The sequence below is a fragment of the Eschscholzia californica genome, unplaced genomic scaffold, assembly GCF_041429995.1.
Source record: "Eschscholzia californica isolate CP2 unplaced genomic scaffold, dmEscCali1.0.p SCAF_1, whole genome shotgun sequence".
In the NCBI taxonomy this organism is placed as follows: Eukaryota; Viridiplantae; Streptophyta; class Magnoliopsida; order Ranunculales; family Papaveraceae; genus Eschscholzia; species Eschscholzia californica.
Genome location: NW_028238198.1, coordinates 71,311,421 through 71,339,151, shown reverse-complemented (window position 1 = coordinate 71,339,151; position 27,731 = coordinate 71,311,421). Strand labels below are relative to the sequence as shown.

The 27,731-nt window shown below is 34.7% G+C and overlaps 3 protein-coding genes across 3 annotated transcripts; 2 read left to right on the top strand and 1 right to left on the bottom strand.

Moving 5' to 3' along the window:
* Window positions 1–360: 360 nt before the first annotated feature.
* On the bottom strand, window positions 361–4,302 carry LOC147568826 (uncharacterized). The gene is made up of 5 exons (XM_086655222.1): window positions 3,913–4,302; window positions 1,989–2,090; window positions 1,182–1,323; window positions 1,050–1,099; window positions 361–765 (listed from the first exon to the last, which is right to left on the bottom strand). Exons 1-5 carry the CDS (start codon window positions 3,997–3,999, stop codon window positions 547–549), a joined length of 600 nt encoding a protein of 199 aa, XP_086511348.1. The 5' UTR covers window positions 4,000–4,302; the 3' UTR covers window positions 361–546.
* Window positions 4,303–9,881: 5,579 nt separating this feature from the next.
* On the top strand, window positions 9,882–16,335 carry LOC147568825 (beta-glucosidase 4-like). Its single transcript, XM_086661075.1, has 13 exons — window positions 9,882–9,983; window positions 11,514–11,580; window positions 11,928–11,986; window positions 12,609–12,680; window positions 13,137–13,236; window positions 13,385–13,472; window positions 13,895–14,120; window positions 14,196–14,311; window positions 14,481–14,695; window positions 14,800–14,834; window positions 15,020–15,122; window positions 15,222–15,330; window positions 16,044–16,335. The coding sequence occupies exons 1-13, from the start codon at window positions 9,882–9,884 to the stop codon at window positions 16,333–16,335; spliced, it is 1,584 nt and encodes a 527-aa protein (XP_086517201.1).
* A 2,131-nt stretch (window positions 16,336–18,466) lies between these two features.
* Window positions 18,467–25,707, top strand: LOC147568824 (beta-glucosidase 4-like). Its single transcript, XM_086655214.1, has 13 exons — window positions 18,467–18,826; window positions 20,188–20,254; window positions 20,337–20,395; window positions 20,613–20,688; window positions 20,841–20,915; window positions 20,995–21,082; window positions 22,586–22,811; window positions 23,757–23,872; window positions 24,302–24,516; window positions 24,602–24,636; window positions 24,738–24,840; window positions 24,942–25,050; window positions 25,189–25,707. The coding sequence occupies exons 1-13, from the start codon at window positions 18,578–18,580 to the stop codon at window positions 25,382–25,384; spliced, it is 1,614 nt and encodes a 537-aa protein (XP_086511340.1). The 5' UTR covers window positions 18,467–18,577; the 3' UTR covers window positions 25,385–25,707.
* Window positions 25,708–27,731: the final 2,024 nt, after the last annotated feature.

Sequence of the window (27,731 nt, the reverse complement as noted above, 5' to 3'; positions counted from 1 at the left end):
CCTCATGTACCAATGCTGCTTTTTAGCTGCTTGACTAGCCAACTGCTGGCATATACTTGGGGTGTACTATGATTTTGATGTTATAATAAATTGATGATGATAACTAGGGCTTGGGCTCATCTCCAAGTAAAAGAAAGAAAAAGAGTAATCCTCTTTTGTCATTAGACCTACTTCTTTCTTCTTCACTGTTGGTATAAGCTCTTTTTTGGGTGTTACCAACCATATGATTTGGTCACATTATCAGGTTAATCAGTGTGATATTTGTAAAACAGAGATGAGACTAGAATCTGGATTCAGCAATAGCTAAGAATCTAAATCGGAACAAATAGAGGCAAAGATAACAGTTAAGGCTTCCAAGTCTTTCGAAGAATCTCTAATCAATCTATAGAAAAATACCCGAGTCTCATAACCCATAGTTCATACAGAACTACATATTATAGAATACCTAAACTCTATTTATGTGCTTTTAACAGTTAGTTTGAAATCTGGATAAAAAGAGATGAAAAAGATCAAGCTAATATTATTGTCCTAGTCTTGAAATGTCAATCAGCAATTTCTATTGCCAAAGAACTTGGAAAGTGGCAAAGGACCATCAGACTCTTCCCTATCATGAGATTCCTTCTTTCTTGATTTGTGTCTTTTTTCTTTTTTCGTTCTCTTTGACCTCGATCTTGATCTCCTTTCTTCTCTCTCTTCGTCATCACTGCTAGATGACTCAGACGACGAACTAGGGGAACTCGAATCAGAAGATTTTCTTCTCGAGTGCTGCATATAAAACGTAAGTGAGACAGAGGATAGAATGTCTAAAGGAAAAAAAAGAAAAGACCAGAAGATTCCAATTGTATAAATAGGATCAAGCCGAGTATGTCCTCAAATCTAACAGGCAAGAACCCGTTCTCTCCAAAATAGTTCATTGGAAAATTCTGACGGCTTGGTAATATTCTCTTCTGTTACTTGGGGAAAAAAGGGTAGTCCAATTCAATTTCGTACCTAAAAAGGGAAAGAAAAATGTGCTTGCAAGTTATAAAATGTATAGTAGCAGGAGAAACCTTTCTCTTTTTGCTGCTGCTCCTTTTCTTCAAATCCTTTTCTTTCCTGTCTGCATATACACGTTCGACTCAGGAACAGAACCTAAAGGTTATAAAAAGAGATTTAAGAACTTTTTGTAATCCTATCCTTACCCTTCTTATGGCTGGATTTAGTGCTGGAGTGGTTTCTCCCATGTGCAAGCTTGCTTGCCCTTTCAGCATCTAATTGAGCCCTGTACTCTCGCATCATTCTATCTTTATCGGCCTCCAACTCCCCTTTCTTTAGCTCATCTTCCTAAACAAATCGATATTGAAGATTCACAGATAACCATAGACATGGATTAGTAATGAACCCATCTCCACGACAAAACTGTGAGTCAATTCTATTTTTGATGGAAAAAATATTCATCTCTTTATAAGGCCGTGACTTTGGGGCATCCTAAAAAGTCTCCAAGGTAGTCAGGGGTGGTGGTAGGAGGAGAAGAAGAAGAGAAACACAATTAATGAAGGATCACCGGCAATGGCAGTCTGCCGGCGACCCTTCTCCAGGGCGAAGAGAGGAAGAGATGGTGGGGGGCATCCAAGATTTTCCCACCAAATCTTGGATGCCCAGAAGACTTTTTACGATGCCACAAAGCCGCTGCCTATTATTAGTGGTGGGCAACTTCAGTTTCTTCCACCTCATTTTCACTGTTGTTTGCTTCTTTCGATTACGAAAGTTCTCAAGATTCCATTACTGATCTGTACACAAGGAGCTCAATGGATTTCGCAAAATAAAACGAAAAAGTTGATATACATTGTCCACCATTTAACACTAAACTTTAACTAGTTAACAAGTAAAATCTATTTAGACACTGGGCAACGAGTATACAGACAATAATGAAAACATAAGATGTCAGAAATATTGTCAACTTGTCTTTTAACAGTACAGATCACTAATAAAAAGATCTAGAGTGTTACCTTTTGCTTCTTCTTGTATTCTTCCCAGGTTATTGTGTGTGAGGTTTTGAGGCTGGCCAAACGAGCAGCATGCCACTCTGGTGAATGAAAAGAACCATCGATCTGCGATGGTCCTCGTCAGTAAAAGTCTAGGAAATATTTTGATAGAAACTGTAAACATATGCTTACATAATTACATCAAGCGGTGTATATGCTACTCAATGAAGTAAGTCGTATGATGCTTAATTGCTTAGCCCACAAATTAGGAATATCAAAGATAATGATCCACAGTGAAAATTACAAGGAATCTAGAAAAAGCCCCAACGTATATAAAGGAAGGACGAGTTAGATTGTTTTGGGCATAAAAACTGAAAATGGGTGGAACTGTTACTTCGTACTGCAATTTGGTAATAGCATGCAAAAATATGAGGATTTCCGTTTTGGTGGTTTCAGAAACAACTTCTAAGATGACAGAGCTCAAGAGAAACTTTAACATAGATTAATGTTATGAAGCCGTATACTTGGACAAGGTCTACACTCAATTGATATTGGGGAACGGATCTAAGTGAAGTAACCTCCTCTTTGCATACAAATGAGAGAGAAAATTTTTTGACAAATGAGAGAATAGACATAAAATTTTGTACACCACCAGCATTAGTTATAGCATGCATTGTGCCAAGGACGAGATTTATCATGCAAATTTTCCGAGTGCTTTATCATTTCGGTCTAGCTGAGCATTTATGTACTTTATGGACTTATCATATACTAGTGAACATGTTTCATTACTTAAGACAAACCAGTATCTCCATGTCAAAACATCAAGGTAATCCCACTCAAGGCAACTTCTCTAAATTTCAACATCCAGTTGGACCTTAGTAATGGCATAACAACTCTGTCCACGAATGCAGCTGATATAACAAAGTTTACTACCTAGACATCTATCATCGAGGAAGAGGTGATTAGGAAGAGTCTGAATAGATAGGGCCTAGGAGAAGAAAGTAGAGTGTGAAAGCTTTGTTAAATACTTTGCTATTGTGTTAAAACCAAGTGAAACTGAGCCTCTTCTCCAAGACTCCAACTAGTCTTATTATCCTACTATTCTACTTCCACAAAACGAATTCCAGTTCCATAAGTAATCTAAGATCAAATACCAATTTCTGCATACTTCTTTATAATTGAACCATTACTAATCAGTCTGAAATTGCCAACTCCACCTTTTGTAAATAAATATTGGTTGGGACTACACTAGGATTCGAAAACGGTGTCAGCTCAAGCAACATAAATTAGGGCGTCTATAAGTGGGTAAAGGCTAAACCATTGTTACCGAATACTACACCCCTACGCATACCCACGTACTAAATTAAACCATTTTCTTCGTGAAAATGTATAAGTTCGACTAGTTGGGTAGTTAACTAAAAGAAATTTTTAGTTACCTAATTAAAAATACTAACCGTTTGTGGAGATAAAATGTCATAGAGTACGTGTATCTATTATATATGCATCATAGAAAGTATAGTAGTCCAAAACGTACTGCCACGCAATATACTGTATCGAATAGATATTTCCCCCGACGTACGCGATACTCGTAAGGTTGCGTACAGGTACCCGTACCACGCACTGGAGCGATCTGTGTACTAACATTTGCCTAAAAATCAGTCAATATTGAACATGTCATTACTTCAAACCCTACCTTTTAATTAGGTCCCCAAACACTTCAATAACAGTATAATCAATGTTACTTACATAAACTACCAACACTTCAACAAATTTATCACCCAAGTTAAAATTTCAATGAATAAACACAAAACACACAAAAGGGTATGAGAAAATTGGGCATTTTTTGCATTCTAAACTAAACCTAGAGCATCATCAATATAGAAATGAAATACAGAACAAAAGTGGATAATTTTGAATCCATGAGATGGTGGTATGAAAGGGTACAAACCATGCCATCTTCCACTTCTTCTGGACCAGCCGAGCTTGAACCTAATCTCGACTTTTGCATGGCTTTGTAAGCTTGATTTTTCCCCATTTTGGAAGAAACCTAGATGAGAAAATATCAATTAAATGGGAAAGAAGACTATAAACAGAATCAGGTATTGATTGGGAGGTTTTTGTCTGTATGGGTTTTTCAGGTTGAGTAGGTTCAATCCCCTCTCTCTCTCTCTCTCTCTCTCTCTCTTATTGATTGAATTTTGAAGAGATTGGAGAATTTGAGAAATTGAAGAATCAGTAAATCATCGAGAGAAGATCGAGAAAGAGAGGTAGATAGAGATTCGTTGGGTTATTGGGAGTGAGAGTAGAATAGGTAGTAAAAGAGTACCAGACTTTGTATGTAGGCGCCCTAGGTTTTAATTTCGATATTTTCTTCCAAAATCTTCACCAAAATTTTAGATTTGGGTTATTTAGTGTATAGACCTCAGTCATTTACCTATATTAGAGATCCACCCCCAAAACGATAATGCTTTAGGGGTTACCCCCCATTCTCTATTTTTCCGTCAAAAGCCCGTTAAGTTGCGAGCGTGCCATTCACGTCAGTTTCCTTTGACAAATTTGCCTTCTCCATCAGCTTTACTGTTGGGGTCCTTCACCATTTTAATACTACTTCCTATCTTTTCATAAGAAAGTTGTGATTTTAGTGAAAACAAAGTTCAACTCTCTGCCAAAGACCCCTTCGCCGAGTGGTGAAGCACTTGCTTCACTATCCTCCAGGTCAGGGGTTCAAGGCACTTGAGTTTTAGGCTCTCTAAAAAGCCTGCTGACCTATACAAAAAAAAAAAAAAAATTCAATTCTCTTCCAAGTGAGTAACTAGGTTGAGGTTTAACTTGGGTTTTGGAGCTCAGCTATAGTGGAGTTCTAGAAAAGAAGGTTTCAGATAAACGCCAGCTAAAATTGGAGAAAATTATTAGGTTTGAGTCATTATGCTCGATTTTTAATGTTTTCTCTTTAAATTTGTGTTCTTCAATTTAGTACTTGATCTTGAATTTGAAGCAATTAAGCAAAAGTTCTTGAATTTGAAGCAATTTAGTACTGACGTGAATAACACGCTCGCAACTTAACGGGCTTTTGACGGAAAAATAGAGAATGGGGGGTAACCCCTAAAGCATTATCGTTTTGGGGGCGGATCCCTAATATACGTAAATAACCGGGTCTATACACTAAATAACCCTTTAGATTTTTTTTCATGTCTCTTCAAGGGTAACATTTGTAGTTTATTCTAAGGGTGTACACGAGTCGAGCCGACCCGAGTAGTAAGATGTTCAAGCTTGGTTCCTGTATTTTGAAGGTTTGCTCGAGCTCGAGCTCGAGCTCGTTCGAGTAATTGTCCACTTGTTCAAGCTCGACTCGTAAAAGTTTGAAAGAGCTCGAGCTCGAGTTCGAGCTTTCATTGTTTTAAGCTCGTTTATCAAAATACTTCAAATTAAAACAACTTCTGAAATTATCAAAATACTTCAATGATCATTTGTCACATACAATAATAATGATTAATGATTCTTATTCCAATAATCTTTTAATGGTTGATATTTCATGTACAAATTTCAATACTAACACGTAATTATATACTACACTATTATAATAATATGTTAAACGAGTTATTCACGAGTAGCTCGCGATACACTAAAGAATGATCAAGCTCGGCTCGTTTACATAACCGAGTATGATTTTGGGCTCGTGTTAAGCTCGTGCTCGTTAATCTCCGAGTCGAGCACGAGCAATAGTCGAGCCAAGCTCGAGCAGCTCGTTAAAAGCTTGGTTCGTGTACACCCCTAGTTTATTCATTAAAGAAACATACTAAAGAAAGACTTCAAATATCTTTTTTCTGATTTTGTCTTTTAATCTAGTGTTTGAGAAGTTTTCGGAGTGGTTAAAGTGTTGAAAAGTGTTTATCATTTCTAATAATTTTAAAATGATTTATAAATAGTGATAGATTTTACTAGATCTAAAATATTTGAATGGTCTCCGATTCATACCAGTTCAAGACCATAAACAAGGTCTCCAATTGAACACTAAAACAAAGTCTCAGACTGGACAATTCGATGGAAGGGCGCCTGTAGAGGTTAGTGGTCAAATTTAATTGATTGGAGTCAAGTACTCGCCTACATGCACCAGGTGTGGGAATACAAAGAGAAATTTTGGTTCGGACGTCCAACAGACCTTCGATGGCTTGTTGATGACTTTCAAAGGTCTGGTCAGATCTGGCAAACCAGACCTTCGAAAGTTTGGTTCGCAGTAACCAGACCTTTAAAGGTCTGATCTGATCTGATGGACCATACCTTCAAAGGTTTGGTTCATCAGATCTGGTTCGCCAGACCTTGAAGGTCTGGCAAACCACATCTCCTTCGAAGGAGAACCTCTTTGCTAGAGAGTTCCGAGAGAAAGAGGGGGAGAGAAGAAAGAGAAAAATAAAAAATAAAAAAATTGGTAATTTGAAAGTGACCGGAAATTTGGGCGGTCGGCGACCTTTGTTAGAGAAGGTGGCGAGAGAGATGAGGTGGCTTTAATATTTTTTAAGTTTTTAAGATATAATTTTATGGCCCCATTTTTAGGCCCAAAATAAAATCTTAAAAAGGAATAGGGTCCTATCTTTCGAGAAAAAAAGATTTTAGTCATTTTCTCTTTTGGATCCTATTACCCTCTTATAGATGAAACATGTTCCATCCAAATTCTTTCTCCATTCCTGTCCAAAGTTCGTAAGAGTTGGACGACATCGGACAACCCAATAAAACACATCTTTTATCAACCAAAAATCAGAAAATATTTTTGTAATTTTTTCTCTCTCTTCACCTTTTGTTTAAGGTTTCATCTTCAAACTTATGTTTACCCGTCTATACTATTTCACAAATTTTATCACAAAACATATTTTGTATCATCCATTTTATATATTTTCAGTTCATAAACATGTTGTTTTATTTTATTTTTTTAATTATGATTTTTTTGTATTGTGATTTTTAAAACGAGATTCCCAGTTATAGTAATGTGCAACTAGAAACTTATCCTTTTTGTTTGGGGTAAAATGTGTTTTTCATCTACTTAAGTATGTTTTTCTCTAAACAACAAGAAATTGTTATGTTATATTTTCAACCAAACAACCAATAAACTTCAAGCTGAATAATATAAATTTTGTTGAACAGTAAAATAAGTATTTTCATCTGCCAAACATATATTGATTATTAAAAGTTATATTAAACATACACAATAATGAAAATAAGTTGGAACGTTAATCTATTTTACTATAGCAATAATAAAAAAAAATTCCTTTGCATTTCAATGGTGCCCAACCATGGGTTTTCATTTCAACAGTGTCCAACCATGAACTCGCCAATTGCAATCTTCTATAGAGAAAACTGCAGTGACACGCTTTAAATCATTCTTCACAAAATTGAAATCGTGATCTAATGTTTATACTTTATTGACGAGGGACGAACCCAAATGCCTTCGCACCCTGAAAGAATAGCTGACCAACATGAGTGGAATTTTATCTCAACCCTCAAATTTGAGAGTCGTCTTCTCCACTGAGTTGATGATTCCGTGGGATAATCTATGAGCACTGCTGTAACTGACAATATAAAAATAAATTATTATGATAACAGAAAGCATTATGTTGAATACAAAATAAAATTGGTATCATACAGTACGGGAAATGTTGAATGAATTGCCCAATGTTTATGGTATATAAATTGTTTTTTGCTAAACAAAATGAATTGTGTTAATTGCATGTATTATAATGTTTATGTATACGAAAGGTATAACATTGTTAACACAAAATGTGTTGTGTATCAAACATACATTAAATGTTAGTTAGAAATGATTGAGAATAAATAAGTCATTTTTTATGAAACAAAATGCGTTGTGTATCATACATCTGTTAAGAAGTGTAATATGTTTGTAGACCTGACATCAATAGTTATCAAAAAATCTAAATACAGACAGAATACGATGATGGAGAATAAAATGGGTTATGTTACACAAAATGTAGTTTGTTCCATACACAATGTGGTTTGTTCCATACAAAATGTGTTGTGTATCATAAATATGTTACGCTTCAAAATCTTTTAGTATCTTTGACATAAAAAAAAATCTTAACAAAGATGGAAAGTAGGAATAAGATGATGGAGAGATTGCAAAAAAGAACTGGACATGAAGATTAATAAAAAAAATTTAATGAAAAACATTATGCTTTATGTTTGAGAAACAAACAGAACTCATATATGATAATGTAATTTGGATTTAAAAGACATGATGATGGTGAATAAGAGGAAAAAAAAAACATAACAAAATTCTGTAAAGTTACCGAAAATTGAAGAAGATGAAAACCGTGATTGTATACTCTTGGAAGTTATAGATTAGTAGAGAGTTCGGCTAAAGATCTTTTTTTTTGTTAAGATCTTTTAATGAAAACCGTGATGATGCGAAGATGATGAATGAAGAAGATGAAAGTGTTGAAGATGTTGAACGAGATTTTCTTTCTTTTTAGTTTAGGAATTCTATTTAGAGAAAAAAAATTAGAAAGAGAAGATGGATTTCTAATCGGTTAGAAGAGGAAAGAGAAAATGAGAGAAAAAATAGGAAGATCTTCTTTGGGATTGATTTTGAAAAAGGAGTTAGGCCTTTATATATAGAAGGTCATAAAAGGTATTAGGAAAAAAATATATATCACAGGGATTTGTGTTTTGTATAGAGATGAAAATATTTGGACTAGATTTTCATTATAATTATTTTTTTGCTTAAAAATCTATATTAATATTATAGTAGACCAAATGTGAATTTAGGTGTGGTTTTTTGGACTATAAACTCAAAAATTATAATTTATTTTGACTCCTGAAAGTAGTTCCAAAAAAAGTTGAACTTTTCTTTTGAAGGCTAAATCGAATTATCAGACACTTATGAGGACCAAAACAGTAAGTTAGTCACAAATTGAGAGTCACAAATTGAGAGTCACAATTTTGGTACAAAAAACAATCTTTACACAAAAGGTAAACTTTTTATAGTTCGCAAGTCTTTCGTTCTTTTATTGTCGAGATTTTTTTTTTCTAAAGAAGGTTAAGCAATAAATTCTCAACCTCTTAGATTCCAGTAATCTCGGGTAGAGAATCAAGGGAAATGCTAATTGTAAAAAGAATCTTTGACAAGATTCTTGACACGATGAGTCACACGGGTAAAAGAACGGTTCAGATCAAATTCAAACTTTGATCAACTTTGAATTTCTTTTGTTTTTTAGTGAAAATGACTCATCATGTCAAGAATCTTGTCAAGGATTTTGTACATGTAGCACTCCTGGAGAATCAAAGCCTGCCATATATAGAAATTGATATGGTAAGGAGAAACAGTAAAAAGGTTAAAAGATTCCTTTAAGAAAAGGATAAATACTGACTATTGTCCAGATAAAATTTTGATTATCTGCTTGTCTCAAGTCAATTCTTCCTTAATATTGATAAAGTGCACATATCATGTTGCTTATCAACTTAAACTTTTTTTTTGGTTAACCTTATCAACTTAAACTTGAGCTCATAGAATATAGTTTGAGGTATATTTAATATATTTTAGATTTTCACGAACTATAGTAAAATATTTAATTTCTTAAACTTGTTAACCCATCACGTATTATTAAACGGATCTTCATTCTCTAAATCAAAACTTATGTTTGTTCGGTTTCTGGTATCTAATTTTCTTCGAGGTTTGTAGATAGGAGAACCAATCATTGCACATTCAAATTGATTCACAAATCAAGATTCAAATTCACACCAAGGTCAATACAGACTTAGTAACGTGTATATCTATCCCAAATCCATGTAAATAGGCAACATAATCTTTTCTCTAATAAATGTATGACATACTAAAAATGTCATGAAAATATTATAAAAAGAGGTCAGGGACTTGAACCAACCAAGACTAATACCAAAATAATCAAAGAGATGAAGGCATTGAAAGAAAACAATGGAAAAATATCCAAAGAGGTATCTCGGAGTGATTTTCCTCCTGAATTTGTATTTGGTGTCGCTACTTCTGCTTATCAGGTATTAACACCACTAACAATATCGACAATCAAGATTTTTTTTCTTTATCATTTTCTTTTTCCCTTCACTACCCAACTTCTACCTATTTCTTAGTTCATTTTTATCTATTTTCATAGAAAACTCGTTCTTTTGTTTTGTCCACAATTTGTATTGTGTTTCGTCCGAGGTTAATATGAACAATTCTAAATTATTGTTATTTACCACAAAATTAATGTGGCATGTGAGAAGTAGACCTTACGTGACCAAATTTTTGTTCTATACTCCAAGTTTAGGATGTGATCAATGTCTTGGAAAGTTCAATGTCGTCTCATTTAATATTCGAACAGAATCACCAACTGTAATATTTGATATGATGTTTGACATTTTTTTTAAATTTAAGGTTGAGACTTGATGCTCAACAATGTTGGAAATTTTGGTGGGGTATTCTACTGAAAAAACCAGTACATTTATAAAAAGATAACAGCGTTTCTTCTTAATTAAATGTAGTATATATACTTACTATCTCCCAACTAAGGTGTAAAATTAAAATAATTAGGTTTTATATACTAATAAACTAGGGTATGGCCCGTGCCTCTCGGCACAGCGAAATTCTTATAGCATTTTTGCACTTACTTATTTTTTGTTTCAACTTTTTAAAAAAAAAATTCTTGCAATTTTTTTTTTTAATTATTTATTTTGTTGAGAGAGTTAGATTTTAATTTTTTTAACCCTTATAATTTCTTTTGTTTCTTTTTTTCTTAAATTAGTTATTTTATTTCTAAGAATGACATAATTATTTTTTTTAAATAGGTAATTTTATTTTTAAGAAATACTATATTTGAAAATTTGAGAAGGGATTCTAGACAATATCCATTATTATAAAATGATGTTTGTCCCAGTCAGCATTTTTCCTTCTGTTTTATTATATAGGTTATCAAGAAGGCTCAAACCAATTCATTAATTCGACAAGTTGGATTACTATCAAAATCGATAGCTTTGACAATACATTGAGGTGGGTTGTCCAAATACACCCACGTATTTGTAAACTTCATACTATAAATTAAGGATGTTAGAGATGTTCGTTTTAGGGTTCTCCGAACATGTGTTCTGTTGACATATCTTGAGTTATAAATATTTTTTTTTTTAATATGTAGAGATTCCAATCGGTCAAAGATGATCAAATTCGAATGTTTATCTCTTAAGTTTTAAAGAATTAATGCCAGACTCGTATCAAGATAATTTTACTCTTATCCACAATCCCCAAATGGAATTTCATAATCTGTCCTTATCTCACATGGATAAGAATAAATCTTTTAATTCCTAAATTAGAAACATCATAATTAGTACCATTCTTACAATCAATGATTAGAGACACTAGAACATAAACGCTATATACCCTGAAAATTGGGACCGACCACTGACCGAATAGTGATGTAGTTGGCTTCAATTGGTCAGACTATTTTTCTCTCCATTTAGCTTGATCAATTGAGACGGCTACATCACCATCTAGACTATGGTTGGCTTCAATAGTAACCCAAATATGTTTCGTAGGTTGAAGGAGGAACTAGTGAAGGCGGAAGGCGGGATTGCATTTGGGACGCTTTTGCACGAATAGATGGTAAGTATTTCTTTCCCATCATTTTCCTTTTCAAAATTTAAACAAGATATAACGCAGATTCAACTTTGAGATTACTATAGATTCTTACCACTTGAGAGAAATCAGGGTTTCGAATCTTACTATTTCCTAAAAAAAAGTTTAATAAATTCTGCTCAAAATCTAATCAATTTATTGTAATTAATTAATCGTCCAAACTGCAAAAACTAATAAAGCGTCAAGTCGAGACATATGAACCACGTCTCGAATGTGTCCCACACAAAGAATGTTTCATTTCAATTAGCCACTAGAATGCATTTTACCGTTAAAGAAAAATTAGTCACTTATTGTGTTTTTCCATATTGTATTAGGAAAGATATTTGATGGAAGTAATGGAAATCCTGCAGCTGATCAATATCATCGCATCAAGGTATTTTACTCATTGCTTCGAGAAAGTAGAAACATAAACAAAAGTAACAAATGAACATGCAATCTATGATATTAGGATCACTCGATCTATACAATAGTTACATATGATTAAGGTTTTCCGAAAGAAAAAAAGGGATAAAGCTTAATAGTACATCATACTTGAAATTTGTGTCGATAATAGACCACACGAACCTCTAGACTTGGTCAACAAGATTCAGACCCACGTTAATAAAATAATTTCGTCTAATGACTAAGTATTAGTTAGTTATGAGCTGTGAGAATAGTCCCACATGAGAGAATGAGTATCTAGCAGCCCACATGTAATAGACTTAAAAGTTACACGTGCTCCACGTCACCCGAAAAAAATACACATGTTAGGCTCAAAGAACCCCACACGTGAGGGGACGTGTGAAGTCCCACATGGGAGAATAGGTATCTAGCAACCGAGAACATAAGGTCTAGGTCATCTCCTTCATTGCAAATTGGTTTTGAGTTTGATGACCACAAACTTAACTTGAGCAAACTTATGAGGATACTTTGTACATATGATATAATATTTACCTATTTATTTGTCTACACTATTTGTTCATTTACTATTTTTTTTACTTCTGTAATACAGGAAGATATCGCACTCATGGCTAAGTTGGGATTCAAAGCTTATCGTTTTTCTATATCATGGCCTCGCATTTTTCCTGGTATTTGATTTGCATATTTTCTGATAATCACTAAGCTAGGTTTTCTTTACTAGTATGAAATCTTAACCTTTCTATTATGTTTATAAGTGAGTTGTTTTGCTTATTTTTCTACACAATAAAGTTAATCCTAAAACAAATGACTTTTCCAATCCATACTCCTGCAGCTACAAACCTAAAAAATTTAAATAGGCCTACAAAAAAATACTTGTTTTAATATCTATTTTTATTAGAAGCATGAAAAATATCATGTTCTATGAACTTACATGTAAATATGATACTGGACTAAGGTAGTTTTTTTTTTTCTCTAAGTTGGGATTAACTCGAGACTTGAATAAACTGAAGTAAGATTTTAGATTGTTTGTATTGTCAAACTCTCGTTTGAATTGGTGACTGTCTGATTGAGTCAAACCCAAACGAATTAGATTCATACGATGAAAAAAACAAACACGACCAAAGTTTGAATATTTTGATATGTTTACAGATGGTTTAGGAACCAAACCCAATGAAGAAGGGATTGCTTACTACAACAATCTCATCAATGCTCTTCTTGAAAAAGGTACTTATATCATGTGCATTACTCATTTCATCAATGTTCTTCTTGAAAGAGGAACTTCTTTCATTTTTATTACTCGTTTTCCAGTCGGAATCCTACTGCAGTAAATATTTAGTCGGAGATAATGGATTTATGTATATTGCATTTGTAGGTATACAACCTTTCGTGACATTGTATCAATGGGACCTTCCAAATAATCTTCAAGAGTCACATGGAGGATGGTTAAGTGACCAAATTGTGTAAGTTACCGATTCGAAAAAAAACGTGAACTTAATATGTATAGAGCTTCCCTCTAATCATTAAAGACGCCCGTTACAACCAAAATACTAGTCAGTTTTTCAAAAAAGAAACAACTTTTAACCATTGCCGCCTTGCTGGTAGTAAAAAAGAGAAAAAGTAACTCGAATGGCCCGACAAGATGAATTGTGCACTTAATGTCAGCATGACTTCAGTCATTTGCGTTATTCGGGTCATTTTTTGTAGGGCCAAATATCATTTAACATATATGTGTGTGTGTGTGTGTGTGTGTGTGGGTGTGTTTGTGTATGTGTAGAGTATGATTATCATCATCTAGTAACATGAACATTCTGTATATAACTACTTTCTTCTTGCACTTTAAGAGTATACTAACGATATTTTTTTGAAATATAACGACGTGCAGAAATTACTTCACAATCTATGCTGAGACTTGCTTTGCGAAATTTGGGGACAGAGTAAAGCATTGGATGACAATAAATGAGCCTCATCCAGTTGCAGTAAAAGGATATGGTACTGGAAAACATGCTCCGGGAAGAAGTGAAAATGCATCTACTGAGCCATATATTGTCGCGCACCACCTACTTTTGTCTCATGCAGCGGCTTCTTATATATACAGGACAAACTTTAAGGTATCGTATTGAATATATTGTTTTTCAATCTTTATAATCTTGATTTTAAGTAACATTATTACTTGATGTATTTAGGCTCAACAAGGTGGAGAAATAGGGTTAGTAACTCAGTGTGAATGGGCAGAGCCTTTTTCAAACAAATTGGAGGATAGGGTTGCTGCAGCAAGGCACCTAGATTTTCAGCTTGGATGGTGATTACTTTCTCTAATTATCGATTTATTTTTCGGTACCTTTAATGTGTTTTACTTTTACTAGGTGTATAACCCCATATATATTATCAGGCCACATATATTATCAGGTTAAAAAAACTCTAGATTTTGGACTTTTTATATATGATTCTTACTTTATGTATTTTTAAAGGTTCTGGGATCCAATATTTTACGGCGACTATCCTCAAAGCATGCGAGAAAGACTAGGAGATCGACTTCCAAAATTCTCGAACGAAGATATAAAGTTATTAAAGAATTCAGTAGACTTTGTGGGTATTAATCACTATACATCAAGATACATTGCTTATGCAAAATCAAGTTCTGATCCTGATTTTTTCGTCCGAGAAGAAGAGATAGAAAGACTTGGTATATTTCTTGTATAGCCTATTCAATTATTATTTTTGCCCTAACTTTTAAAGCTATGCATATGCTCCTTATTGTTCTTACTATATTGTTTTGTTATGTATCAGTTGAATTGCCAGGAGGCCATTTTATTGGAGACACGGTATATTCATCCGCTCTTACAAATAATTTCTCTAAAAAGATTAAAAGGGGAAGTACGATAAAATTGTATGCAACAATATATGAATTTAGAAAAATAAATAAATAAATAATTATTATAAATATAATTTTCAAATGAAGGGATAAGGTAAGTTGATCTTAATTTTTCTTTCTTGTTTGAAATGACAGGCTGCATCAGAATGGCTCTATATAGTACCTTGGGGAATGCGAAGAGTTCTGAATTACGTAGCAACAAAATACAACAATCCTCCAATATATATTACTGAAAATGGTATATATGTACATATAATGCATGTGTAAGAACTATTGGGGTTCTTCCCTGCCGAATACTTACAAGTACTGACGAGCTTCCTCGACGTTGTATTTGTAGGAATGGATGAAGAAGGCAACCCAAAATCACCCCTCTATGAAGTGCTAAATGATAAAAAGAGAGTTCGCTTTCACAAGGATTATGTTGCTGCAGTAGCTGAGTCAATTAAGTAAGTCTCCATATCGTGCTACACTATATCTTGTGCTTGTGTGTGTGTATATATATCTTTCTATAAGGGGAAAACCTCTTGTTACGAAAAGATATCTAGAGTGGCAAGCAGAGACCGACCTGCAGGTTGAATATCATCCTTGTCCGTATATCGTGGTTAGGATTGAGCACAGGATCAGGACCAAGCATTTCGATGAACTGGTTTATACGGACTTTTAATTTAGCATAGGTTAGAGTGGGGGTGGCAATTCTGCAAACATGCAACCCAAAGGTCCCAAATTAATGTGGGGTATGCTACTGTTTGAACATTTTTTACATGCGGACCGTGCGATGGTATAGAAACCCATCACTCCTTAATAGTAATCACTCTATTAATGGAGGCTTTGTAGGTGCCCCCAAATTTCTTCACTGGCCCGTTCTTCTCTTAGCACTTTCCGTGGACCTCCGATTGAACAGTCTGAAGTCCACGAACAAGGTGATCCAAGAGCACTCAGACTAGCCAGAGTCCGGTCTGTTCAAACCCAACACATATAGGCCCAGTCCGAGTGCCCTGAAACCTCCCTGTCTGAGGGGCGTTGATAGAGAGGGCGAATCTTTACGGCGCATATAGACCCTCCACCTCTGTTGAAAGGTCTTAATATATGCTTAATGCACAAAATGATATCTTTGAACTTTTCTTCTCATCAACAACTTAATTATATTCTTAATTGACAGGGATGGGGTGAATGTGAAGGGCTACTTTGCTTGGTCTTTATTAGATAATTGGGAATGGGCTCATGGCTACACCAAGCGATTCGGTTTGATTTATGTTGACCGCAAAAATGGACTCACTCGCCATCCAAAATCTTCTGCTTACTGGTTCTCTCTTTTCCTTAAACGGGCGGAAGAAAAGAATCGCGATACGAACGCATCGGTTAATCTTGTTTATTTGTTTATAAGCTTCCTTTTGTTTGTTTATTTCGTCTACTGGGTTTCAGATGAAGCCTTTTACTTCTTAATTAGATGAATTGATCATCACCTCCCTAAACCACATACGTGTATCAAGAGTACTCTTTTACCTTGATCAAAATAAAATGAAGATAATATTCTCTTCTCTGCGTGATCTTTGTTTAATTTGTTTCTTTTTCTTAAGATGTGCATTTGAGAAAGACTATTATCGAACTTCGAGTTCCTCCTAGTACTAAAAAGCTTTAGTTTACTAGGTACACTTCTCGATTGATGTTAATCAAGAGTACTCTCAATTAACATTTAAGGGAGATTGTCAGATTGTGATCGAACTTCGAGTTCCTCCTGTACTAAATAGCTTTAATCTACTTGGTGCACTTCGATTAGTGTTAATCAAGGGTACTCTCGACTAACATTAAGGGAGACTGTGATCTAACTTCGAGTTCCTCCTAGTACTAAAAAGCTTTAATCTACTCATATACACTTTTCGATTAATCTTAATTAAGAGTACTCTAGATTAACATCTAAGGGAGACTCTGATCGAACTCCGAGTTCCTCCCGATACTAAAAAGCTTTAATCTACCCGGTACACTGCTCAATTAATACTTTTTTGAACTTTTACTATGGTAATGCATGCCTTTTGGGCACAACTGGTGAAATTCCTATTTTTTAGGATATAACAATAATGTTGTGACCTTGAAGAAACAAAAAATTTAATGCGTACAACATTTTAAAAGGAGATTGTGGGATTTGTCAAATTTTCTACGGCAACACGACTCATCTTTTCGCTCAGCTCCTTACATCTCCTACCACCACCTCTAACCAGCACTACCATTTCTCTCGTCTCTCTTTCCCTCTCTCTCTTTCCTCTCTCTCTTTCCTCTCTATCCCTCTCTCATTTCTATGCTAAAGGTCTTCCTCCAAAACTTTGATTTCCTCTAACTCTCTGTTAGTACTGAAACGTTCGCGGAAGCTATCGAACCTATCCTAGAAATTGATCCGATTATGAAAATTAATCGAGAAATTACGCCAAAACTAAATATGCAAACAAAATTAACGAGGTTCGGCTTAAAGCCTACGTCCTTCAATAAAGTTTTCTTGTTCGCCCGAGGACGTAGCCTTTAAGCCGAACCTCGTTAATTCTGTTTTCATGTTTAGTTTTGACGTAGTTTCTCGATTAATTTTCATAATCGGATCAATTTCTAGGATAGGTTCGATAGCTTCCGCGAACGTTTCAGTACTAACACTCTCAATCCTCACTGTTCCGCTTGAAGGAAGGATTCCTTTAGCTGAAACCCCTTTATCAGAGTCTTTTTTGTCTGGGGGAAATGGTTTCAGGCGAAATCTAAAACCTCAATCGAGTGTTTCAGCCGACCGACCAAGAGACCGACCACAAAACGACGATCGAGTGTTTTGTAACCCTTGATGGTGGGCTTCGCCTGGAACCGTTCCCTCTCTTCGGAGATGAATGGGGTTATGGGGAAGCGGATCGCTCCCGTAACAATGAAGACAGAGAGTGCGAGAGATTTAGCAGAGAAAGGAGAGGTTGAGAGGAGATAAATGGTGGTCAGAGAAGGAGGGAGAGAAGAAAGAAAATGTAGAAAAAAAATTACAAAGCGAAAGGTCGTTGCAATTGTTATTTGTTGCTCCTCATCGACGTGGAGAAGACATTGTGGTGGGACATGCGGAAAACAAAAAACGTGGCTAAAAAGTTGTATCCAAAATTTTGATGGGCAATATATGAACAATCAAATGTCTTAGGTTTTACCTATTGTATTCGTTAATGGTTCCCAGATTAATTAGTTTTAATATTCAGGTGTTTATAGAGTTGTCTCATTATTAAGTCAAAGTCAATTAAATCAAACATAATTGACTTACGACCGAAAATTATTCCCCATATAAAAAAGAATTAGTTGTCAACGTATTGCCCACCAAAAATCTTTTTTTACGTAAAATGTTTTCTTGTTGTCCCCAACCACAAAAACTCAACATATAGAATTAAATGAAGTACGTAAGATGTAGCGAAGAAGTCGAAGATGGAGAGAAGAGAGATGAGGTGAAAAGAAGATGCATGTTATGTGCCGTAACGAAATTAAAAATCACTAAATTAAATCACATTAGTTACATGTTACTTGCTGACTCACATTCGTTATAAAAATCACTAAATTAAAAATTAAATCAAAACTTTTTGTACATCCAACATTGGTAAAATATTTTTTGTAATAAAATCAAGATAATTAGGTCAAATTATATATATATTAATTAATCTTTTGCAGCAGTCTTTTGTGCCATAACGAAAGCTTATGCCCCCGGGGCCCCGCCTACCACTGGCCAATAGAAACTCTCAATTTGGTTTTGTTTGGTTTGTTTTTCTTTCTCATATTTCAGTTTTTCTATATAAAAAAAGAAAAAGCCCAAACTCAAACTCAAACTCAAAATTCATTTCTTTAATGGCGTCGAAGGAAAGCGAAAGTGGAAAGATCTCCAACGAAGTTTCTCGAAGCGATTTCCCTACAGATTTCGTCTTCGGCGTTGCTACTTCTGCCTATCAGGTACTCCATTGTTATCGATCTTCTTCTTCTTCTTCATTGCTTTCTCTCACTTCCATTTTCACCTATAACTAGTAGTTTATCTCCTTAAATATATGAGTGCATCTTAATAAACTTCATTCTTTCCTAATCTCATTCACTTTTGTCTAACTTTTTCGTTGTTCAAAGTGATGATCATTTTCTGCTTTCATCTTGTCCGGCCTGAGTTCTGTTCCAGAATGATGTAATTTCAGTTTTCGTCTTCACTCTTCATCTTAATCTATTTCAGTTCTTGAATCTCATCTTGATCTTTGTTGTATCAAAATGAGATTAATTAATATGGAGATGATCCGATTTCGTTAGTCTGAGTTTTTGTTCTTGTGATTATTTAATATGGAAGATCTCATAATTTTTATTGCAATCAAATTAAGGAGCTAGTTTAATTTGATTAAGCTAAATATTCAGAGAGTAAAGTAAAAAAAAAAACTCAAACTTGTCTTGTGTGGAGCAGAAATCACGTGAGGCAAACATGTGCCATTTTCGCGTATCAAATGAACACTCTGCTCCAAGCCTTCTAACTCAAAGCTCTTGTAGCCCTAGTTTTGTCATTTGGTTCTTTTTGTTTCTTCTTTAGTTTACCTTGTTTTTGTTATTCAAGTTGTTTATCTTTAGTGCTTTTGAATCAGTCTCATTGAAGTTATCTAATTTGATCAAGATATGTTTTGATTTGTGTGGTTTCATGATTATTTGCACCATGTAGAATCATAGATTATTATGTTTTTTTTTTTTCTTCTAATGTTGTCCCCAATTGAAATGATCTATGCTCTACCAATTAGAACTTCGTAGTTCTAATGTTTTTTTTTTCCTCCGATCCACACGTGATGTGTGAAAAACGAAAGTTGGGTTACTTGGATGAATAAAATCAATTTGTATCTGCTTTGCAAACTCGGGTAATAAGAAAAGAAACACTCCAAGGCTGGTCCAATGGGTAGAGGTTCTCCTATGTAACAGCATCTCCAATCCATAACTAAAAAAAACACTATTAGTCCTATGTGTCAAGTACTCTCAAGTCTCAAGATGAGTTTTTCATTCCTAAGTGCCAAATAAGTGATCCTATGTGGCATCATTATTTTGATAGAAATATCGAAGATTTATGAAGAGATGATTTTTGTTGGTTCAAATTTAAATATTGATGAACATGACAATTCGAGATATCTCAGTAGGACACTTTAGAAATGGAATGTCCTATGTGGCGCTCAAAGTTTCTAAGACTTGGTGTTGCATTGGAGATGCACTAAACCCACATACATTTTATAGTTGCTGGATAGACATTATGTAACAAAACACTTTAAATTAAAAAAACGAATTTTGTTGCCTCTTTCTAGGTTGAAGGGGCTAGTAATGAAGGTGGAAGGGGCGATAGTATTTGGGACGCTTTCAGTCGTATAGATGGTATGTTTTGATGAAACCTGGGCTTCTCTCTTGCTGGATTTATTACACACTAACAATTGCAATCTTTTGTATTATATATCAGGAAAAATCTTAGATGGAAGCAATGGAGACGTTGCAGTTGATCAATATCATCTCTACAAGGTATACCTTTCCGTACAGGCATTACATTGAGAAATTAATGTATTTCTGCACAGATACAAATAGACTACATCGGCAAGTAGGGCATATGTTTCCATCTGTTCTTCATAATTTAGACTCAACTATTAAGCAATTTGTTGGTATTATTGTGTGCTAATAATATCAATTCCCTTGTTTTTTGTTACTGTTCATTTAAGTCATCTGAACTTCTGTAATACAGGAAGATGTCACACTTATGGCGAAACTGGGATTTGGTGCTTATCGCTTTTCCATATCGTGGTCTCGTATTTTCCCTGGTACTTGATATTCGTGCCTTTTCCGCATTAAGGACAAAGATATATTTCTGTTGGGTGCTTGTTTATTAGAGGAAACTGGGAAAGAATGTCACTCTTGTACTCGTCTTAATTCTCCTTCCTTAAAATGTTTGAACCTAATTATATGTGTGCAGATGGTTTGGGAAACAAAGTCAATGAAGAGGGAATTGCCTACTACAACAATCTCATTGATGCTCTGCTTGAGAAAGGTGCTTTTATAATTATACTTGTTCTTCCCTTCAACCTCCTACTACAATATCTAATTGGTAATGGATGTTGTACTTTTAGGTATGGAACCCTATGCAACCTTATACCATTGGGATCTGCCTAACAATCTTCATGAATCATTTGGGGGATGGTTAAGTGACAAAATTGTGTAAGTTCCATAAAAAGAAATTAGTTGCTTTTCTGACCAAATGAATTTGAGATAGATGATTAGCTTTTCCTGCTTACTAGTTACCTGTTAATGTCAAGAAAATGATTATTCGGAGCTGAAAGTTTCTATTCTTTTAAACGATACACCAAGAGAGGGCTAGAGGCCAGAAAAAATAACTAAACAAAATCTTGTTTACATGTTTTGGCGCATATCGTTCAAGAGAACGTTTGTAAGACATTTGATAATTCGCTTGTATACATTAAATTTGTGGCTCCAACTCGAACCAAATGCCGATGAGTCGAAAGGTCCTAGATATTATATTCTTGGTTGCTAGAATACCTTTTCCCATGTGTGACTATTCTCACAGTATCTACAATTTGAACTGAGGCCTCTGTCCCCAAAAGCAAGGTATCTACAGACAAGAGCTGTATTAATCCCCTGTATTTGTGCTTAATCTGGACTTCCTCTGGCCTAACTCCAAGTTGACAATTTTCCTCCAAAGAGCAATGCCGGAGGCTTGGTTTATGATAATCTGAAGAGAAAAAGATTTGACTCTCTTGGCATCTGTTCCAGTTCGATTATGCAATAACTGATGGGACAGTGCTAGCTTGAGACCTCTATTAATGTTATGAGAGTTTAACATCCTAAAGTACTGAATAATGAATACTCAATTCCCTTCATAGTTTCTCTTGATTTTAATGTCGTTAATATAATCTTTACCTTGTTTATACTTTTTTCATTATAAGGACTTATTAATCTTCATTTCAATATCTCCGTCATAATGTTCCTATAGTACATCTCGCGCTGAAACTAATAATCCGATATATTGGTTTTACTTAATCAAATCAGACGCTTGCAAATGGTTATACATCAAAACTTATCAACTTAAGCAAGGTTTATCATTTGTGGTTTGAAGTAGCAAAAACTAGTTGAAAAATTGATTCTTTGAATCCACTAAATCTGGGCAGAATAACTGCAAGCATCAAAGGAGTGAAACTACATATATGTATGTATGTGTGCGTGTATGTGTGCGTGTGCGTGTGCGTGTGCGTGTGCGTGTGCGTGTGCATGTGAGTGTGATATATATATATATATATATATATATATATATATATATATATATATATATATATATATATATATATATATATATATGTGAATGCCAAACCTTAGACATTTTTTTTGAATAATTTTGATTCAATCAGTGATAAAGGGAAGAAGAATGTACAGCCCCTAAGGGCTTAAAAGAGAAAAAGATTACAAGCAAAAAATAAAAGCTTCCCAACTATCCACAATATCAATGAAAGATCAATATCTCGCCCAAGGAATAATTCTAGTCCAGTGAAAGATGAAACCTTTTGCCAACATAATGATGTGATCCGAACCTAAGACATTTAACATCCTTATTAACCTTAACAAGCATTTTGAATATCCTGCTACTTTCTACAAATTAGCCCTGCTTGTATTTGAGTATGATCACATATTTTCTTTGAAAACATCCAGGAATTACTTCGCAATCTATGCTGAGGCTTGCTTTGCGAGTTTCGGGGATAGAGTAAAGCACTGGGTCACATTCAACGAGCCTCTTCAAACTGCAATAAATGGATATGGTGCTGGGATATTTGCTCCTGGAAGAAGTGAAAATTCATCTACAGAACCATATTTGGCAGCTCACTACCAGCTTTTGGCTCATGCAGCTGCTGTTTCCATATATAGGAAAAAGTTTAAGGTATTATACTTAACATAACCTCTGGCATATTAGTTCATGATTTATTTCTTGTAGATTTGTCTATGGTTTGATCTGAAAGGTCTGGTTAAACAAGTACACTGACGCTACAATCATGTGGACCTTTACTCACTCTTACTCATGCGTTGATGACGCAATTTGTACCTTTGTTTTGAATCACTGGTATTTTCTTTTAACAATTGATGAAAGTATGTGATCAGAAAGACGTCACAGCAGCTTCTGCCTCAAAGTGTGAGGATGACTCAATGGGAGAGAAGCATTTCTCGTACAAGTTATATGAAAAATGGAACAACAACCACATTTATCATATATCACCAGATTGGAATATTAGATAACAGTTGTCTAATTTGTTTTTAATGTTTCTGTGATTGACCTAAGTAGTTGAGGTCGTCTGAACCATCCGAGTAACTTCTGGATTCTGAGCCAATCCCATCTCCAACTGCTTAGGTTGACCCCGAATGATCTGGAGTCGATCCCATCCCCAACTACTACATGGCGACATATGACGTTTTCTATGAGACAAATCTGTGTGTCCATGTATTGATGAAATCATTTTCATAGATACTACATACTAGAATTAAACCTTCTTACTGTTTGTTTTTTGTTTTGAGTTGTCTGATTACAAGTCTGACCCACCTTACGTGTTTGACTCAGATTAATCTGGGATTCTGGATTCATTTGAATCAGACCTGAAGCTGCGGTTGTGTTTGTTTTTCAATGGATCCGAGTATGAAATTGGAATTCAATAATTTGTGAAGTAGTTGTTAATTTCGAATATTTTGTAGCATTAAAAATTCCATGTCTCTTGGTGCTGCTGCCAATCTATCATGCATTCATGATAACTTTGGGTAAAATCTTCATTATCGCTATTCTATTTCCTTCAATAATTGCACCTTAGTAAAATTCTGTTTCCTGTGCTCTACCTAGGCCCAGCAGGGTGGTGAAATAGGTATAGTAGTTGATTGTGAATGGGCAGAGCCTTTTTCCGATAAGATGGAAGATAAAATTGCTGCAACAAGGCGTATCGATTTTCAACTTGGATGGTACTCCCTCTTGCACTAACCTGCTCTTTTGTAGCCTCCTGAAAACTAGTAGTGGCTCTATCATTTTCTATTTAAGTCTGTACTACGAGAATTTTAGTGATGTGAACTGGAAAATGAAAATGGTGATTAGGAATTAGGATATCTAGTGTCCTATAAACTACAAAACAAAAATGAAGTCTGGGCAAGTTTAAAGTTGATAAAAGTATCTTGATATCATGAACAGAAACAGATGTAGAATTTAATAGCTCGTACGAGAATCCAGATAAACTCTTTAGTTGCTTTTATGTAAACTCTTGGACGTTTAAGTGACCGTTCATCCACGAGAAGTCTTTGAAAAAGAGGACTTGAAGTTAGATGGTTTTGGTGTCTTGCCACTAGCAAGGCATGTACATTCCGTCATATTTGATCAACCTTCTTGTTGTGGTGAAGGTTCCTCGATCCAATATATTGCGGAGACTATCCTGAAGTCATGCGTGAGAGACTTGGAGATTTTCTTCCTAAATTCTCAGATGAAGATAAAGAGTTGCTAAGAAACTCGGTGGACTTTCTTGGTATTAACCATTACACGTCAAGATTAATATCTCATGCAGCTACAAGCTCTGAACCTGAGCATTTCTATCAAGTACAGCAAATGGATAGAACCGGTAACACTAACACTACTTAACTTTTACTAGACAAGTTCGTAATCAGCTTTGCTGACTGCTCCTCGTACTATCATTTTTTTCTCAGTTGAATTGCCAGGAGGTGAGGTTATTGGTGAGAAGGTAATTTCTCTCCGTCTCACGCACACACATACACTTTCACACACACGCGCATGTACATCTTGTTGTTTACCTAATCTTTGTTAACCTTTCCTATATGACAGGCTGCGTCAGAATGGCTTTACGTTGTACCTTGGGGACTTAGAAAGCTTCTCAATTACGTAAAGCAAAGATACCACAATCCCCAGATATATGTTACTGAGAATGGTATATAAAGATAACCTATACTCAGACATTGAATAACGAAGTTCTCTTTGGAGATTTTGTCATCCATAAGTGATAAAATAAGTACCTTCTGCATTTTATAGGCATGGATGATGAAGAAGATGAAACGGCTGAGCTCCATGAGATGCTTGATGATAAAATGCGAGTCCGATACTTTAAAGGATACCTTGCTGCAGTTGCTGAAGCAATCAAGTGAGTCCTCAACAAACTCTTATTTTGTCATTCATGGATACGATTGTCTTTTACTCCAATACTTCAATTCCTAAATGCATTGATACACATAAAAATAGATAGAAAAACTTAAGAATAAAATTTAACTATTATGGCCAGAGACGGAGTGGACGTGAAAGGGTACTTTGCATGGTCCTTTCTGGACAACTTCGAATGGGGTCAAGGCTACACTAAACGGTTCGGTTTGGTTTATGTGGACTATAAAAATGGACTCGCCCGACACCCAAAATCTTCTGCCATCTGGTTCTCTCGTTTCCTCAAAGGCAACGGAGAAAAGAATATCAAGGAAGACTAACTTTCTCCTGCATTGGAACCCACTAGGGAAACATATTTCTGAGGTAAAAAGGTGAATTACTCTTCTTTTAAAGTATCCAAATCTTTTTGCTACCAGTAGAAGTATCGTTGTAGGATTGGCTAGTCTTGTTATACTGTAGGAGCTATATATCCTACGGATCATAATAACTTCATCTTCTTTTCTCATGTTTTTTTTTTCTCGTTATCTGTTTGAGAGTAATATGTAGACACGTTTGTTAGATCTTGTCAAACTAAACCGTATAGAGTTGACACGGGAACTATTATGTATTATCTATCATATATGATATATCATGTTTAATCAAATCCTTACTCGCTGTAGTGACTTCACTTGTTTTAAGATAACTAGAAATATTGTTGAAGTTCATTTCTGTATCGCAAATGATCTTATTCTCTTTTTCGGAACTTTTTATGGAAGAACTATAGCTAAATATCTACAACTGCTAGTTGTTGGCAGTGGATCCACTCTGAAATGTAGAAGTCTCAGGTTCGATTCACAACGGATGTGAAATCTATTATTTATTGGACTTGGATTATCAAGGATATGAATAATGGTTCCTAGGACTTTAGAAATATAATCAAAGTAGTTAAGTTATCAGACGTATCAAAAAGCCAACTAATGGAATCACGAGAGATTATTTGTAAGTGATCATCGCTTATTAAGTGTTCTTGGTTATGAGGAAGAAACAGATAGACCAACTTAATTAGCTTAGTTTTGAAGTGAGTATATCCATTTTAAGTCCGAAGTTGTGTTTAATAATTATGAAATACAGGATTTCTGGCAAAAGCCTTCTTTGGGCCATTCTTTTGTAGTTGTTTTGAGAAATAATTAAAAAAAAAAAAAAAAAAACTGTTTTCTCCTTAAGAGATGATTTTATTCAAACTAATCCCCTCTTATACCAAAATACAAATCTCACACTGTTTGTAGGCATTTGATCGTATCCTGATTTGATTTGCAATAACAAACTAGCTTCATGAAAATACATGCACAAAGTAGAAAGTCCAACTACCCACACTTCACATCAATTTAGCATGCCATGTTCATGAAGAGCTAAATCATATTGGTATTATTTTACATAACAAATATGTGAGTCATACAAAAATTGATGTAAAAGTTTTTAAGGTTACATATAAGTATGTCCTCTTTGAGTTTTTTGTTAACTCTTAAGTACGTCGATGTTGATATTTTAAGCAGTAGGAGTAACCGTCCACATCTCAATAATAAAGAAACCATAACTAAAAACAATACAGATACTTAGGGATGACTAGCTTTGCGATCAAAGAACTATTAACTTTACCATTAGAACAGTAAAAAAATTAATACTTTTATCATTGAAACAAGTCAATTGTTAATGAGGAAGACAATGTAAGAGTGGTGTAAGATTAAACAACAAAGATAGTTGGTGAAAGTGGGGTGCCTAAAGATATATTGGTGCATAAAGATAAATAGTGTGCTGATAGAATAGTTAGTTAAGTAAAGTTTGTGTTACGTTAATGAACTTTTCATAACTTTCTCTCCCTAACTGAGTATAAATAGTTGTAATCAGCTTCTAATGGGGTTTAACGATTTCAGTGATATAAAGTCTCTCGCTTAAATCTGTTTCTCTCTCTCTTATCATCATCATCATCATCATCACTTTCATCTCCATTATTGATCATCACTTATCTTAACATGGTATCGGAGCCTTTCAAACGGAGAATAGTGAATTGTTTTCTCTCTCTTTTGTGAAACTCACAAAATGAATTCAAAGTAAGTTTTACTTCCAATATTGATCTTCTTCTTCTATTACTGCCTGATGGAATCTTCAATGTCTTCTTCTCAAAATCTTAATTCAAACATAAATGTATCTATCTAATTTCATATCAAAGAAATTAGATGGTTCAAATTACTTATTGTGGAAAGATCGATTGGAAACCATTCTTCAAAGCACTGATCTTATAGGTTATACAGATCCCCAAGTAAGTATATCACTCAAAATGGACCTGAACTTCTAAATCCATCAGATGTCATTAGGAGAAAGACAGATGGTTTTGTAAAAGTTTATCTGAAAGCTACATATACTACAATAATCTCATCAGACGTACTAGGGCTTGCTACTACTAGAGAAATATGGAAATTTCTCCAAATGATGTATATAGAAGAATATGAAGCAAAGATTTCTTCATTAAGAGAACAACTTTAAAATGTAAAGAAAGGGGATCTTTTGTAAGTGAATATCTGAGAAAAATTAACAGTCTAGCTAATTTTCTTATTGTTGTGAATGATAAAGTATACGAGAAAGAGTTATGTCGAATCGCCCTGAAAGGGTTGGGAAAAGAATACAAGCCGT